This window comes from Panthera pardus, unplaced genomic scaffold, assembly GCF_024362965.1.
Source record: "Panthera pardus isolate Hobbes unplaced genomic scaffold, ASM2436296v1 HiC_scaffold_11, whole genome shotgun sequence".
NCBI classification, from domain to species: domain Eukaryota; kingdom Metazoa; phylum Chordata; class Mammalia; order Carnivora; family Felidae; genus Panthera; species Panthera pardus.
Genome location: NW_026526666.1, coordinates 27940234 through 27957948, shown reverse-complemented (window position 1 = coordinate 27957948; position 17715 = coordinate 27940234). Strand labels below are relative to the sequence as shown.

Below are 17715 nucleotides of genomic sequence, written 5' to 3'. Positions count from 1 at the left end.
TTTCGGGGTTAATCTTTTATTATTTTGACTCTTTTTTTGAATCTTAAGTAATTCTAGCGTATAGAGCCTCTAGTTTAAAACTAATTACACTTTATTAAGAAATTTAGTTGTGACAGTGCCTTAAGTTCAGAACTGAATGTGATTTCCAGCAGCACTTCAGGTGCTTTTCTTTCTGTTTTCTTATTTGATGTATAGAAATTGGAGTGAATACTTAAATCATCTAGGAATTAAAATGTATTTTTCTTTTTTCTCTAGTGTTAGTCCAAGTGAAAATTCTGATTATACCTCTAATCTCTCAAGGTCTGAAAAACTCATCCTGGAAGATCTTTCTCTGCCTAACCAGCTTGGACTTCTGAATCACACACCTTATAAAAAAGTTTGTAAAATGCCCAGTGGCCGTACTGATTTTGAAAAAAAACCAAGAGATAAGGTTATTGTTTTTAGACCTGTCTACATAAAAGTAGTTTTGGTTTTAGATCTGTCTAAAGATCTAAAGTTTTTTCTTTAAATGTCTTATGTTTTCCATAGTCTTTTATCATCATGCTTAAGACTCATTGAATTTAAATGTTATGGTTCTTTTTGTGTCCTAACAAGAAAATAGTTGCTTTGGTGTGTTGCTCTATTTTTAAACTTCTATATTTATTACCTTTTTGCAATTAAATGGCTTGCTTTCCTAAGTAAATTGTAACTCCTGTGATTTTTGGCACTATCCCATGTACGGAATAGGTAATCAGTTATTTATTCAGTGGTTAAGGTATATTTACCATATTTAGCCTGAATCAGGTGCTATATGATAACATGGTATTGTTCTCTTCATTATCCCTGAATTTTGTGGATGCTCTTCGACATCTTTACTAGTCTGGAACTCTCTCTCTCTCCATATTTCGTATTCAATCATATTGTCCATCTCACTGTGTTTACCTTTCTTCCTTACTCAACCCTTTAATCTCCCATTCCACTCTCTTCCTATGCTCTATTGCCTCACAGCCAGCATGCATATATAGATACAGTTGCATATGCACTTCATCATCTTTTCGAATAAAAATTTGTCTTCCCACTTCAGAAAGCTAACAATTGAGATGTTTTTTCTTTTTTTTTTAAGTTTATTTAGATATTTTGAGAGAGAGAGAACATGCACACGCACAAGTGGGGGAGAGGCAGAGAGAGAGGGAAAGAGAAAGAATCCTAAGCAGGCTCCACACTGTCAGCGTGGAGCCCCATGTGGGGCTCAAACTCATGAACCATGAGATCATGACCTGAGCTGAAATCAAAAGTCAGATGTTTAACTGACTGAGCTACCCAGTGTGCCCCAAGAGGTTTTCTTTTTGTAAGGAAGCTACTTAATGAAGCAGTGTGAGCCAGCAATTTAGAAAATAAATTCAAATTCCATGTCTACAAAGATTATGTAATTCTGGGGGCAAAAAAATTTTTTTTTACATTCTGGAAAATTGACCTCTATCCTAACTCAAATTGCTGATCAGTTTTGTTACATATATGCTTTATTTGAAATCATTGTGTTTTACCTTAAGCAAAATCAAAAGACAGATGATAAATTGGAGGGGGAAAATATTGGTAATGCCTGTTAAAGACAAAGGGGTAATCTCTTTAATATGGGAAGAGCTTCTAGAAAGAAGAAAAGATAACCCGATAGAAAAATGGGCAATAGATATGTGTGAAAAAGGAAATTAAAATGATCTTCAAACAAATAAAAAGGTGTTCATTCTCATTCATAATAAAAGGAATTCACAGTGAAACTAAGGTACCAGTTCTTAACCTATCAGATTGTTAAAACATCCAGATGTTTGATACCGTGTTTTGTGGTGAAATTAGAAGGAGATAGGTGTTCTCATACATTGCTGGTAGGAATGCAAAATGATATAGCCCCTGTGGAGGGGCATTCGGTAATGTTTCCCAAAATCACAAATACGTTTACTCTTGATGTGGAAATCCCATTTCTAGAAAAATACCTGACAGGTATGCCTGCATAAGTACAAAATGAAACATTGTTATAGCAGAAGATTAGAAATACCTCAAGTGTCCAGTAATAGGGGATTAGTTGAATAAACATGCAATGGAAACTGCAGCTGAGGTGGGGGAGAGAATAAAAGAATAGACTTTCCAACTATATTAATTGTGGAGAGATTGGCAGGATATATAGTTTAAAAAATGCAAGGTACAGAATGACCTAATTAGAATGCTACATTTTGCATAAGTCAGTGTGGGAGTGGGTAATTTGTATTGCTTGCAAATGAATGTGGAAACACTAGAAGACTGGGCTTAGTTAAGACCATAACTTAGTAACTCTGTAGTTAATAACTGTATAAGCAGTTCCCTATTTTTTTTTTTTTTTTTTTTTTTTTTGCTGTGTGATTGGTGTTTTATAAATAAGAAACTTATAAAAATGGTTACCTATCTACTAAAAATGGGAATGAGGCTTCTGTATGTTTTGTATAGTTTTGACTTTTGGATTGCATAAGTATATTACTTTTTCAAAAAAAAATTATGTCTTGAAAACCTCAACCTTCTAGAAAATTAATTTATTATAAAATATATATTTAAGAGTATAATAAAAATTTGTGTATAGTTTACTTTTTTATTTTTATTTTTTTAATTTATTTTTTATTTTAGAGGGAGAGAGCACAAGGTGGGAGAAGGGCAGAGGGAGAGAGAGAATTTTAAGCAGGCTCCATGCTCGGTCTAGCGCCCAAAACAGGGCTCAATCCCATGACCCTGGGATCATGACCCTAGCCGAAATGAAGAGTTGGTTTAAAGAATTTATCCATTTTCCATTTTATTGTTGACAGTCATTTGGTTTTTTTCCATTTATTGTCTCTTATGGGGAAATTTAGTATGAATATTTTTATATTTTCAGGTGTAAAAAAATTTTTTTTAATGTTTATTTATTTTTGAGAGAGACAGACTGTGAGTAGGGGAGGAGCAGAGACAGAGGGAGACACAGAATCCAAAGCAGGCTCCAGGCTCTGAGGTGTCAGCACAAAGCCTGACGCAGGGCTGGAACTCAAGAGCAGTGAGACCTGAGCCGAAGTCGGCCACTTAACCTACTGAGCCACCCAGGCACCCCCAGCTGCAAAAGTTTTAAATTTATACCCAGGGGTAATATTGTTGAGTCTTAGTATGTTGAACTTTACTGGTAATACTAAGAACTTTCCCAAAGTGTACCATTGTTTTCTAAACTATACTTATTTATGTATGTGTTCACCACAGTGGAGGAGAGCGCTTACTGTCCCACACGTCCTCAACCACGCTTACTAAACATCTTAACTCATTTTCTGAGCTATGTAGACATTTTACTGATAATTGTTTACAGTTTTCCATTAATTACATATAATGAAATAATGCAACATAGCTTGCTCTTTTTCATTTTTCAGATGTCTTTTTCATCTACCTCCATGGATCAGGAGATCAGAAGTCTTCGAGAAAAACTTAACAAACTTAGGCAACAAAATGCTTGTTTGGTCTCACAGAATCATTCTTTAATGACTAAAATGGAATCTGTCCACTTTGAATTAACACAGTCAAGAGCAAAAGTATGTTTCTTGAAGTGTGACTATGCAAGTAGAAATTAACTGGAATCATTTTAAGATTTATAATTGGAAAAATATTCCATGTTTTGCCTTAATGTGTTATGTATAATAACTTTTGTTATGATAATATAGTATCAACATGTTATGAAATCAATTTTATATGAATTTAATATCTGAAAATGATTTAGGGTAGCTTGTATAGTGTGTACATTTACATAAGTCATAGCTTCTTAAAATCTTAAGATTATCAATTTATGTAGTTTTATTTCTTGTATGAAGGAAATACAACTTATTTATCTTCCTTTGTATTTTTTATTTAAAAATTTTTATTTTTATTTATTTTTAAATGTTTATTTTTATTTTTATTATTTTTTATATTAAATATAATTTATTGTTGGATTGGTTTCCATACAACACCCAGTGCTCATCCCAACAGGTGGTCTCCTCAATGCCTATCACCACTTTCCCTCTCCCCAACCCCCATCAACCCTCCGTTTGTTCTCAGTATCCAAGAGTCTCTTATGGTTTCTTCCCTCCCTCTCTGTAACTTTTTTTTCCTCCCTTCCCCTCCCCCATGGTTCTCTGTTAAGTTTCTCAGGATCCACATATGAGTGAAAACATATGGTAACTGTCTTTTCTGCCTGACTTACTTCACTTAGCATAATACCCTCCAGTTCCATCCACGTTGCTGCAAATGGCCAGATTTCATTCTTTCTCATTTCCAAGTAGTAGTCTATTGTATAGATAAAACACATCTTTATCCATTCGTCAGTTGATGGACATTTGGGCTCTTTCCATAATTTGGCTATTATTGAAAGCGCTGCTATAAACATTGGGGTACAAGTGCCCCTATGCATCCGTACTCCTGTATCCCTTGGGTAAATTCCTAGCAATGCTATTGCTGGGTCATAGGGTAGATCTATTTTTAATTTTTTGAGGAACCTCCACACTGTTTTCCAGAGCAGCTGCACCAGTTTGCATTCCCACCAACAGTGCAAGAGGGTTCCCGTTTTTCCCCAACCTCTTCAGCATCTGTAGTCTCCTGATTTGTTCATTTTAGCCACTCGGACTGGCATGAGGTGGTATCTTAGTGTGGTTTTGATTTGTGTTTCCCTGATGAGGAGTGACATTGAGCATCTTTTCATGTGTCTTTGGGCCATCTGGATGTCTTCTTTAGAAAAGTGTCTATTCATGTCTTCTTCCCATTTCTTCACTGGATTATTTGTTTTTCGGGTGTGGAGTTTGGTGAGTTCTTTACAGATTTTGGATACTAGGCCTTTATCCGATATGTCATTTGCAAATATCTTTTCCCATTCTGTTGGTTGCCTTTTAGCTTTGTTGACTGTTTCCTTTGCAGTGCAGAAGTTTTTATCTTGATGAGGTCCCAGTAGTTCATTTTTGTTTTTAATTCCCTTGCCTTTGGAGATGAGTCAAGTAAGAAATTCCTGCGGCTGAGGTCAGAGAGGTTTTTTCCTGCTTTCTCCTCTAGGGTTTTGATGGTTTCCTGTCTCACATTCAGGTCCTTTATCCATTTTGAGTTTATTTTTGTGAATAGTGTAAGGAAGTAGTCTAGTTTCATTTTTCTGCATGTTGCTGTCCAGTTCTCCCAGCACCATTTGTTAAAGAGACTGTCTTTTTTCCATTGGATACTCTTTCCAGCTTTGTCAAAGATTAGTTGGCCATACATTTGTTGGTCCAATTCTGTGGTCTCTATTCCATTCCATTGGTCTATGTGTCTGTTTTTGTGACAATACAGTGCTTTCTTGATGATTACAGCTTTGTAGCAGAAATTAAAATCTGGGATTGTGATGTCTCCTGTTTCGGTTTTCTTGTTCAGTATTACTTTGGCTATTCGGGGTCTTTTGTGGTTCCATACAAATCTTAGGATTGCTTGTTCTAGCTTTGAGAGGAATGCTGGTGCAATTTTGATTGGGATTGCATTGAATGTGTAGATTACTTTGGGTAGTATAGACATTTTAACAATATTCTTCCAATCCATGAGCATGGAATGTGTTTCCATTTCTTTGTGTCTTCTTCAATTTCCTTCATAAGCTTTCTATAGTTTTCAGCATACATATATTTTAAATCTTTGGCTAGGTTTATTCCTACGCATTTTATGGTTCTTGATGCAATTGTGAATGGGATCCGTTTCTTGATTTCTCTTTCTTTTGCTTCATTATTGGTGTATAAAAATTTCTGTACATTGATTTTGTGCCCTGTGACTTTGCTGAATTCATGTATCAGTTCTAGCAGACTTTTGGTGGAGTCTGTTGGATTTTCCATGTAGAGTATCATGTCGTCTGCAAATTGTGAAAGTTTGACTTCATCTTTGCTACTTTTGATGCCTTTGATTTCATTTTGTTGTCTGACTGCTGATGCTAGGACTTCCAACACTATGTTAAACAACAGCGGTGAGGGTGGAAATCCCTGTCGTGTTCCTGATCTCAGGGGGAAAGCTCTTGGTTTTTCCCCATTGAGGATGATTTAGCTGTTGTCATATATGGCTTTTATGGTGTTTAGATTTGTTCCTTCTATCCTGAGTTTCTCGAGGGTTTTTATTAAGAAAGGATGCTGTATTTTGTCAACTGCTTTTTCTGCATCTATTGACAAGATTGTATGGTTCTTATCCTTTCTTTTATTAATGTGATATATCACACTGATTGATTTGCAAATATTGAACCAGCCCTGCAGCCCAGAAATGAATCCCACTTGATCATGCTTAATGATTGTTTTTGTATGCTGTTGAATTCGACTTGCTAGTATCTTGTTGAGAATTTTTGCATCCATGTTCATCAGGGATATTGGCCTGTAATTCTCCTTTTTTGTGGGGTCTCTGTCTAGTTTAGGAATCGAGGTCATGCTGGCTTCATAGAATGAGTCCAGAAGTTTTCCTTCCATTTCTGTTTTTTGGAACAGCTTGAGAAGGATAGGTATTAACTCCGCTTTAAATGTCTGGTAGAATTCTCCTGGGAAGCCATCTGGTCCATGATTATTTGTTGGGAGATTTTTGATAACTGATTTCAATTTCTTAGCTGATTATGGGTCTGTTCAAATTTTCCATTTCTTTCCATTTGAGTTTTGGAAGTATGTAGGAGTTTAGGAATTTGTCCATTTCTTCCAGGTTGTCCATTTTGTTGGCATATAATTTTTCATAGTATTCCCTGATAATTGCTTGTATTTCTGAGGGATTGGTTGTAATAATTCAATTTTCATTCATGATTTTATCTATTTGGGTCCTCTCTCTTTTCTTTCTGAGAAGCCTGGCTAGAGGTTTATCAATTTTGTTTATTTTTTCAAAAAACCAACTCTTGGTTTCATTTATCTGCTCTACTGTTTTTTGTTTTGTTTTGTTTTTGGTTTTTTTTGGGAGGTTCTATGTTGTTTATTTCTGCTCTGATCTTTATTATTTCTCTTCTTCTGCTGGGTTTGGGGTGTCTTTGCTGTTTTCCTTCTAGTTCCTTTAGGTGTGCTGTTAGAATTTGTATTTGGGATTTTTCTTGTTTCTTGAGATAGGCCTGGATTGCAATGTATTTTCCTCTCAGGACTGCCTTTGCTGCATCCCAAGGTGTTTGGATTGTTGTATTTTCATTTATTTCCATATATTTTTAAATTTCTTCTCTAATTGCCTGGTTGACCAGTTTATTCTTTAGTAGGGTGTTCTTTAACCTCCATGCTTTTGGAGGTTTTCCAGACTTTTTCCTGTGGTTGATTTCAAGTTTCATAGCATTGTGGTCTGAAAGTGTGCATGGTATGATCTCAATTCTTTTATACATATTAAGGGCTGTTTTGTGACCCAGTATGTGATCTGTCTTAGAATGTTCTGCATGTACTTGAGAAGAAAGTATATTCTGTTGTTTGGGGATGCAGAGTTCTAAATATCTGTCAAGTCGATCTGGTCCAATGTATTGTTCAGGGCCATTGTTTCTTTACTGATTCTCTGTCCAGATGATCTATCCATCGTTGTAAGTGGAATATTAAAGTCCCCTGCAATTACCACATTCTTATCAATAAGGTTGCTTATGTTTGTGAGTAATTGTTTTATATATTTGTGTGCTGCTGAATTTGGTGCATAGACATTTATAATTGTTAGCTCTTCCTGATGGATAGACACTGTAATTATATATTGCCCTTCATCTCTTGTTACAGCCTTTAATTTAAAGTCTAGTTTGCCTGATACAAGTATGGCTACTCCAGCTTTCTTTTGACTTCCAGTAGCGTGATAGATAGTTCTCCATCTCCTCACTTTCAATCTGAAGATGTCCTCAGGTCTAAAATCAGTCTCTTGTAGACAGCAAATAGATGGGTCTTGTTTTTTTTATCCATTCTGATACTCTATGTCTTTTGGTTGGAGCTTTTAGTCCATTTACATTTAGTGTTATTATTGAAAGATATGGGTTTAGTGTCATTGTGTTATCTGTAGGTTTCATGTTTGTAGTGATGTCTCTGGTACTTTGTGGTCCTTGCAACATTTCACTCACAGAGTCCCCCTTAGAATCTCTTGTAGGGCTGGTTTAGTGGTAATGAATTCCTTAAGTTTTGTTTGTTTGGGAAAACCTTTATCTCTCCTAGTCTGAATGACAGACTTGCTGGATAAAGGATTCTCGGCTGCATATTTTTCCTGTTCATCACATTGAAGATTTCATGCCATTCCTTTCTGGCCTGCCAAGTTTCAGTAGATAGGTCTGCTACTATCCTTATTTGTCTACCTTTGTGTGTTAAGGCCCATTTACACCTATCTGCTTTTCTTCCTTCTGTTCTCTTTTATTTTTCCTATTAGGTGAATATTGGATTACCTCAATTGGTCCTCTGAATCTTTTAAGGTCTTTTCTCATGTTTCCCATCTCCTTGTCTTCTTATGATACTTTTCAAATTTCCTCAAAGCTATCATCTACACCTTTATTGAATCTTACTTTAGCTGTCAGATTTTTTTTTTTTCATTTTCCAGAGCTTTTCCATATTCTCTTAATCTTTTTTTTGGGGGGGGGGTGGTTGGAAGAACATCCTGATGCAGTATCTTCACTTAGCTTTCTTAAGATTTAATGTGTGTTTCTATGTGTGTGTGCATACTTGCCTTGCTTGCTGCCAGTTGCCTTTTTCTTTTGTTGTGGCCTTTGACTTTTTACGTTAGAAGCCTTTTTTTCAGATGTTCATGTTTTACCTTTTTATATTTAAGAGAAAGGCACTTAAATGCGCTTTGGAAGCTCTCTGTACAAAGGTGAAGTTTATTGTCCAATGCACTTCATATGTTGGTGATGCCTGGGGAGGTGGATCTTTTCTAGGGAGATACCCAGCCTCTTTTGCCCAAAATCAGTATGTGAGGCCTTTTTCTTTGGAGCTGTTGAATTTTTCCAGCAAAGAATCCTTTGATTTCCCACCTGTGGGATAGCCCTAAATGAGATGATGTAGGAAGTTGGAAACTGTTTTATGTCAACCAGCTTGTTTATAACTACTTCATCCCTGCTCATCGTTCTACATAGTCCTAAACCTTTCCTGTTCAGTGTCTTAGATAATCAATTTTCTCTCTCTTCCTGGTAGGCTATCACTGGACTGTTGGTGTTTTGAAAGGAATGGGAAAAGGAGGGTTGACTTACCAGCACATTTTTAGCTGTATTCTGGGTTTTCTTTCCTGGACCTCATGCTTCCTTTTTTCAGGGATAATTAGGTCCCTTATTGATATTCTTTCCAGATACCATTTAGGTTGTAGATTCCCACCCTGCTGTATTCTTTTTATCTTCCAGGTTGTAGGATTACTTTGCTTTTTGTATTTTCTAAGTTTTCTCTAGTAAGATGTATTCTAAAATTAGGTCTTAAATTGTAAAATGGTTCAGTAAGTATTTTCTTATTTACTTTTTTATAATTTTATCTTTTATATTGAATTTTCTGTTTATGTGAAATTTATTTTCCTGGTTGGTTTCAGTAGAGATTCTTTATTCCCCCCCAAATAGTTAATCAATTATCTTGGGATATTAAGTTGAGGGTAATGGCTGGAGCTTACATGCTGATATTGGCTTGTGATGATGACACACCCATGTAAATGTTGATCAAAGGAAGAGATAGGGTGAGCTTCACATTTGATCGATGATTGGGGCTTTATATTGAACACCCTCGCAAACAGAAAAAGAAACAAAGGATCAAGTAGATTATTTTGTGAAAGAAAATGTGCTAAAGGTTACTTTTTTGTTCTAGGTTTCTATGCTTGAATCTGTTCAACAACAGGCAGCAAGTGTGCCTATCTTGGAAGAACACATTATAAATTTGGAAGCAGAAGTTTCAGCCCAAGATAAAGTTTTGAGGTAAATATACTTTTTATGGCTTTAAAGTTTTTACTTCCTACTTGTGCTTTTTGATGTATCTTGTGAAATCTTGTTCCCCACCCCATAAATTTCTAGTGGTTTAGAGACTATCTTAGGACCTGTGGAATCTGTTCTGTGGTCCATCATAACTCCTCTTGGCTCCAAGATGCATGTGTTTTACGGGGGCTAAAAAAAGACATAAAATGAGCTGAGATGCTTATTTACATGCTTTTATTGAATATGCACTAATTCATTTCTTGCCCTATATAGTAGTATATACTGGTGCTTCAATGGGAGTTTAAGAATAAAATACAAGGAATCAGGCACTTTATAATTTATCCCCTTTTGCTTTGAATAAAATGAGAAATATATGCATAGTAAATAGCACATCATTCCATTTTGATGATTCCCAAAGTGTATTTCTGGGACCAGCAGTATTAGCATCTTCTGGGAAGTTGTTAGAATTGTAGATCTCAGGTTCTGTCTCAGACTTACTGAATCACAAACTGTGAGAGGTGGGATCCAGTAATATGTGTTTTAGTAAGTCCTGCAGGTTATTCTGATGTACACTAAAGTCATCTTTTGTGACCATCAGAATTTTGTAATTTTCCTTGTATCACATGTTGTTGTAATTTTATTCCTAGATATTTTATATTTTTGGTTGTTGTGAATTTGTTCATGTTCTGTTAATTGATGGTATATAGGAAGGCTGTTGCTCTTTGTGTAATATAATTATTTTGTAATTGGACTAGTTGTCATATTATTTTACCCTAATAATTTTGCATTTTGATTCTCCTGGATTTTCCAGGCAGCTAATAATATTAGCAGAAAAAGAAAATATTGTCTTTCCTTTTCAAAATTTCTATTTAGTACTTTTTCATTTTTCTTTTAGTAACTATCTGAAAAATCATTGGATATAGTGGTAATAATAGTCATTCTTACCTAATTTTTGAACTGTATGGTTATGCTTCTAGTATCTGACTGTATATGTATCATTTTATTCCTTGTAAAAACTCTTAGTTGGTAAGTGATAAATATGCCTTTTCTCTTTCTTACTAAATCTTGGTTTCTCTTACCTTGCTAATTTAAGCTGATAGAATTCCTAATGTTGAGCTATTCTTGCATACCTGGAATAATCTCTTTAATAGCCTTTAAAAACTATTTTCCTTTATTTTATAGAGAGGCAGAAGATAAATTAGAGCAGAGCCAGAAAATGGTGATTGAAAAGGAGCAGAGTTTGCAGAAGTCCCAAGAGGAATGTATAAAGTTAAAGGTAGACTTACTTGAACAAAGTAAACAAGGAAAGAGGTATGTGTTTTAAAGCAGATAATTGTTTTTGTAGGGGGAAAAAGAATATATTACCTTTTTTAAATTGTAGCTAATTTTTATTATCTGTTTTTAAATTATTTATTTATTTTTGAGAGCGAGAGAGTGAGCAGGAGAGGGGCGGGGGGGGGGGGGGGGGAGAGAGAGAGAGAGAAAGAAAGAAAGAGAGAATATCCCAGGCAGGTTCTGCACTGTCAGCACAGAGCCCGTTGCAGGGCTGAAACTCACAACCTGTGAGATCATGACCTGAGCAGAAATTGAGAGTCGGATGCTTAACTGACTGAGCCACCTAGGCACCCCTGTAGCTAATTTTTAAAATGAAAATATTTCAGAAACTTAGCAGTAGAAAAATTTAATGTTCTTTTTGTCTATTAATAGTTTTTCATTTTTCATTAAAAATTTCATGTTACTGGCATTCTGGATTGGGATTAGAAGTCTGATAATGATTATCAATGTAATGATATTTACTTTTTTCTGAAATTATTTCCTAAATAAAATTCGTGAGTAAATATGTTCGTGAGTAAAAGAAAGTATAAAGCATGTCTTCTTTTTTTTTTTTTTCTTTAAGTTTATTTTGAGAGAGAGAGCGTGCACACATACCTAAATTGGGGAGGGACAGAGAGAGAGAGAGACTCCCAAGCAGGCTCTGCACTATCAATGTGTAGCCTGCTGGCACAGGGCTTGAACCTACAAACATTGAGATCATGACCTGAGCTGAAATCAAGAGCCAGATACTTAACCAACTCAGCCACCCAGGTGCCCTGATTTTGTATAAAGCATGTCTTAATATAAAGTTTTGTAGGTAGTCTTGACTAAGGAACCCTTAACTATCAATGTCAATTAACATTTAAACTAATAAACATTTAACATTTTTTAGTTTAATAATATTTTCCAATATAATAATATAATTATAACAGCTTTTTACACAGGAAAAAATCATAATCTCCATTTTTGTCTTCAAAAAATTTTTTTCTTTCAAGTTTTTATTTAAATTCCAGTTAACATACAGTGTAATACTCATTTTTAGTAGAATTTAGTGATTCATCACTTACATACAATACCTTGTGCTCATCACAGGTGCCCTCCTTAATACCCATCACTCTTTTAACCCATTTCCCACCCCCCACCCCCGCCACCTCCCTCCATCAACCCTCAGTTTGTTCTCTATACTTAAATATCTGTTGTATGGTTTACCTCCTTTTTTTTCTGTGTTCATCTGTTTTGTTTCTTCAATTCCAATTACAATATGAGTGAAATCATATTGTATTTTTCTTTGACTTATTTTGCTTACCATAATACACTCTAGCTCCATCTATATCAGTGCTAATGGCAAGATTTCATTATCTTTGATGGCTGAGTAATTTTCCATTGTATGTATATACACCTCTTCTTTATCCATTCACGGATAAAGTCAATGGACATCCAGTCAATGGACATTTGGACTCTTTCCATAGTTTGGCTATTGTTGATGCAGCTTTAAACATCAGGGTGCATGTACCCCTTTGAATCTGTATTTTTGTATACTTTGGGTAAAAGTATTTACCTATACTAAGTATAGTAGTGCAGTTGCTGGGTTATAGGATAGTTCTAGTTTTTTCCTTTTTGAGGAACCTCCATACTTTTTCCAGAGTGGCTGCACCAGTTTGCATTACCACCAAAAATGTAAAAGGGTTCCTTTTTCTTTGCATCCTCACCATCATCTGTTGTTTTCCTGTGTTGTTAATTTTAGCCATTCTGACCAGTGTGAGGTGGTATCTCATTGTGGTTTTGATTTGTATTTCCCTGGTGATGAGTGATGTTGAGCATAAAAATGACTCTTATATGGGTGGCCCAGTTGGTTGAGTGTCAGACTCCTGATTTCAGCTCAGGTCATAATCCCAGGTCATCATATCAAGCTCCACATCAGGCTCTGTGCTGAGTGTAGAGCCTGCTTACGATTCTCTCTCTCTCTTTCTTTCTTTCTCTCTCTCTCTCTCTCTCCCTCTGCACTCTCCCCTGCTTGCTTTCTCTCTCTCTCTCTCTAAAATAAAGTTTAAAAAGAAGACTCTTATATAAGGTTTAAATAATATCTAACCAGGAGCCTGTAAAGATTCTAAACTTACATGTATCTAATAGTCAAGCCCAGAAATATATAAAGAAAATAAAATTTCACATGGTAATGAGCAAACCTTTAATCATACAGGTAACATTCTTACACATTTACTAGGAATTATTAGATTAGTAACATGAAAGCAAGAAATTGAAGAGTTGAATGACAACTAGTAATCTTGATCTAATGTATGTATTTATGGAACCCTATACCCAACAGTTTGAAAAGTCATATTCTTTCAAGCACTTCTAGAACATTTATAATCTTTACCTCACTATGCCAGAAAGTATGAGTTTCAACAAACACCAAAAGATTGATGTTGTATATATTACCTTCTCAGACTATATAGTACAATTAAGTTAGAATGTAATCCACCCCCAAATCATGTATTTTTAGAAATTTAAAGCCAGCTTTCTTGCTACTTACGGACCATTGAAGAAATTAGGACAAAAATTAGAAAACTTTTGAGGCGCTTCAGTGGTTCGGTCAGTTAAGTGTCCAATTTTGGCTCAGGTCATGATCTCATGGTTCGTGAGTCCAAGCCCTGCATTGGGCTCTATGCTGACAGCTCAGAGCCTGGAGCCTGCTTTGGATTCTGTGTCTCCTTCTTTGTCTGTCCCTCCGCCACTCACACTCTTGTCTCTCTTTCTCAAAAATAAATAAACATTTTTAAAAAATTAAAAAAAAAAAACTTTTAGAACAGAGCGATATAAAAAATACCACAGCTTGTGGGCTGACACCAAAGATATTCTTAGAGGGAAATTTTTAGTCTCCTGTGCATATATTGAAATTAATATATGCATGAAAATGAATGAGCTAAAACATCCAATTTATGTAGTCAGGAAAAGGACAGTTGAAGAAATCATCAAAAGAAAAATAGGAAATAGAAGTATTGAAATAATATAGGATTAAATGATCGAATAGAAAACAAGGAAACCATAGAGAAAATCAACAAAATCTAAATCTGGTTCTTTTCATAATGACCAAACTAATGGGCATCAGACAAAATTAATCAAGGAGACAAAGCACAAAAAACAATATTGGGATTGAAAAGGACTTCTAAAGTATAGATTTAGCTATGATTTAAGAAAGGGGTGCCTGGGTGACTCAGTCGGTTGGGTGTCCAACTTCAGCTCAGGTCATGACCTCATGGTTTCTGGTTGTGGGTTTGAGCCCGGTGTTGGGTTCTGTGCTGACAGCTTGGAGCCTGGAGCCTGCTTTGGATTCTGTGTCTCCCTTTCTCTCTGCCCCTCCCCCACTCACATTCTGTCTCTCTCTCTCTCTCTCTCTCTCTCAAGAAATAAACATTAAAAAAAAAAAGAAAGAAAGAAGACCAAATACTATGAACCATTTTAGGATGATAAATATGAAAATTTGGACTCAATAAATGATTTCTCAACAAAATATAATTTAACAGAACTAACTTAATAAATTGAAAACTTGAATGGAAATATAGCTATTAGAGATATTGAATCAATAGCTAAAGATTTTCCTACAAGAAAGTAATAAACAAAACAAGGGTGATGACAAAAGGAAAAAGGCCCATTATGGCCCACAGTGGCTAAAATGAAAATGACTCACAATATCAAGTTTTGGCAAACTTGTGGAGCCCCTACAATTCTCATATATTTCTAAGAGTGTAAATTGGTAGAAACACTTTGGAAAACTTTGCCATTATCTGCTAAAGCTAACATAAGTCACCCTGTGATCTAGCATTTACTGCATCAGAAATGAATGCCTGTATCTATCAAAGGATAGGTGCAAGAGTGTTCAAAGTAGCTTCATTCATAATTGCTAAATGTTAATAGAATAAATAAATTGTGTTATATTCACATTATGGAACATATACACATGGAAAAGAGCAACTAAAACTATTAACAACATAAGTGAATATATATCATAGATAATGTAAGCAAAAGAAGCCAGGTGCAAAAGAATATAGTACATTTCCGTAAGAAATCAAGAATAGGTAAAATTCTTGATTCATATATTCTTTAATATATGGTATTAAAAACTCCAAGTAGTGTTTACCTTTTTGAGTAAAGAATGTTGGAGGGAGTCTTTTGGGTACTTGAATATTCTGTATTTGATCTGGATAGTAATTTTGTGGATGTATACATATATAAAAACTCATTCACTTAAGACTTCTGCACTTAGTAAAACATTAAAATAAAAACTATTAAATAAGAAAAAATATACAGAAAATATGTACAGTCTTAATGAAGATTTAAAAATGTGCTCAGATTTGCTTTCATCAAGTATGGTGAGACACACAGACATGGAAATGACTGTCATGCAGAAGGAATTTTTATAGTCACAAATCCCTAGAAACAGGAGACATGACAGGCCATGTAAAGCATCAGGGTTGATCAGGAGACTGAGGGATTTGGGAGGAAAAGAGATGTTTTTGTGGTTTGTGTGGGAAGGCACAGTGAAAGCAGGGAAGGCAGGTTTAGGATTGGCTAGTATGAATAATCTCAGCGGGCTATAGTGTAAGGCTGTCCTGAGTTGTGTGGTACCTGGTCCTGAGGTAAGTAGGGTAGGGGATTATTGGTCCTGAGTGTAAGAGCCAAACAGAGGAGGGAGGAGGAGGCTCTGGATTGATTAGCTTGTTTATGAAAGGTACACTTCCAGGTGAGTAGTTTACTGTCTCTAAGAATTGGCTAACCTTGGGAGGGAGGGCCAGTCTTCCTAGGGTGAGTGAAGTTCCAGATGTCAAAACATCAGAATAAAAGACATGATTAATCCAGTGGAGAAAATTATAAAATTTGGTTGCAAGTCTTAAAAGAAGATCTACCTAATGAAGTATACCCCAGTGCTCACTTTGGCAGCATGTATACTAAAATGAAGTAGATACCATTTTTCTGAAAGGAACCATAATATAAAAGTGTCACTTTTTCCCAAAATAATTGATACATTTGATATAATTCCCATCAATATCCCAACAGATTTTTGGTAAAACTTAATGAACTGACTGTAAATATTATACAGAAGAGCCGAGGTCCAAGAATAAAGGAGGCAATTTTGAAGCTGTAGACCAAGGTGGAGAGCATGCCTATAGACACCAGGACTTCTGAAGTTATATGAATTAAGTCAATGTGATGTTGGTATAGGAATAAACCAAAAAATATCAGTGGTATAGAACAGACCCTTTTTAGCAAACATACACACAGTAGAAACTTGATATGTAAGAGGTAGCATTACGAATCAGAGGAAATAATGGAAGAATCAGTAAGTTAAGGTGGGGATGCCTGGGTGGTTAAGTCGATTAAGCGTCTAACTCTTGATTTTGGCTCAGGTCGTGATCCCAGTGTGGTTGGATCCAGTACCAAGTCAGGCTCCGAGCTGGGCATGGAGCCTGCTTAAGATTCTCCCTCCTTCTCTCTCTCTGGCGCTCTCTCTCTCTCTCTCTCTCTCAGTCTCCCAAAAAAACAAAACAGAACAAAACAAAACAAAAAACCCACCAAGGTTTTGGACAGACTGCCATCATGTGTTTTTATATGTGGTATATAATAAGAGGGGTACTATGTCATTTATGGAGGAGTGTGCTCCCCAGAATGAATAGCCTGAATCTCCTCATGAGGAAACAGACAAGGTTAAGCAAATATTTAGCAGCATTTATTAACTGATTTACTGAATTTCTCACTGGGTACACATCATCTGGAGAGCAGAAGAGAACCCTAGTTTGATGTGTTTCTCTCACGGTGAAGTACATAGGCTTAAGAAATAGTAGGTAGTTGAGAAAAGAGAGGGGAAGCAGGATGAGAAAATCATGTTGTAGTGATAAGCAACTTCCAAATAGCTTGAGTGGCTGCTGCACATTTATGCCAGTATTAGTCATGGGTTATATACTTGATCACATTGAGAAGTAAAAGAAGGTAGAGTCATTGAATCCGGGGGTTCACAGAAAACACAGAATTGACCATCAGCTTCTGGCTGTTGAAGATCTCATCCGTGTGACTCTTCAATAGCAGTGTCAGAGTAGACCTTTGAGTAACCTGTGTGTGTGTGTGTGTGTGTGTGTGTGTGTGTGTGTGTGTGTATGTTTTTACTATCTACTAAACAGAAAATGCCCATATTTCCCTATAAGAAAAAAATTATTTGCATAGCATGATTTTTTAAAAAATGTTTATTTATTTTTGAGAGACAGAGACGGAACATGAGCACAGGAGGGGCAGAGAGAAAGGAAGACACACAATCTGAAGCAGGCTCCAGGCTCTGAGCTGTCAGCACAGAGCCCAATGCAGGGCTCGAACCCACGAACTGTGAGATCATGACCTGAGTAGAAGCTGGATGCTTAACTGACTGAGCCACCCAGGCACCCCATGCATAGCATGATTCTAAACGCACGTTTTTTATGTATCTTGTTTGACATCTAATTTTGTATCAGTAGTCCAGTGGTTAAGTCCACCTCCTTCTTAGATTCATACATTAGGTTTACTACTTAGTAACTATGAGGGCA

General features: G+C 35.8%; 1 protein-coding gene across 5 annotated transcripts in view; it reads left to right on the top strand.

Annotated features, from left to right (window-relative positions):
• CCDC18 (coiled-coil domain containing 18) overlaps positions 1 to 17715 on the top strand; it is a 115234-nt gene that overhangs the window by 2847 nt on the left and 94672 nt on the right. For 4 of the 5 annotated variants that reach the window (XM_019437957.2, XM_019437953.2, XM_019437950.2 and 1 more), the window contains exons 4-7: positions 256 to 430; positions 3390 to 3548; positions 9732 to 9838; positions 11018 to 11146. In XM_019437957.2, coding sequence (XP_019293502.2) covers positions 256 to 430; positions 3390 to 3548; positions 9732 to 9838; positions 11018 to 11146 — 570 coding nt within the window. The remainder of the gene's footprint in view (positions 1 to 255; positions 431 to 3389; positions 3549 to 9731; positions 9839 to 11017; positions 11147 to 17715) is intronic. The other variant, XM_019437954.2, reaches the window with a different exon arrangement.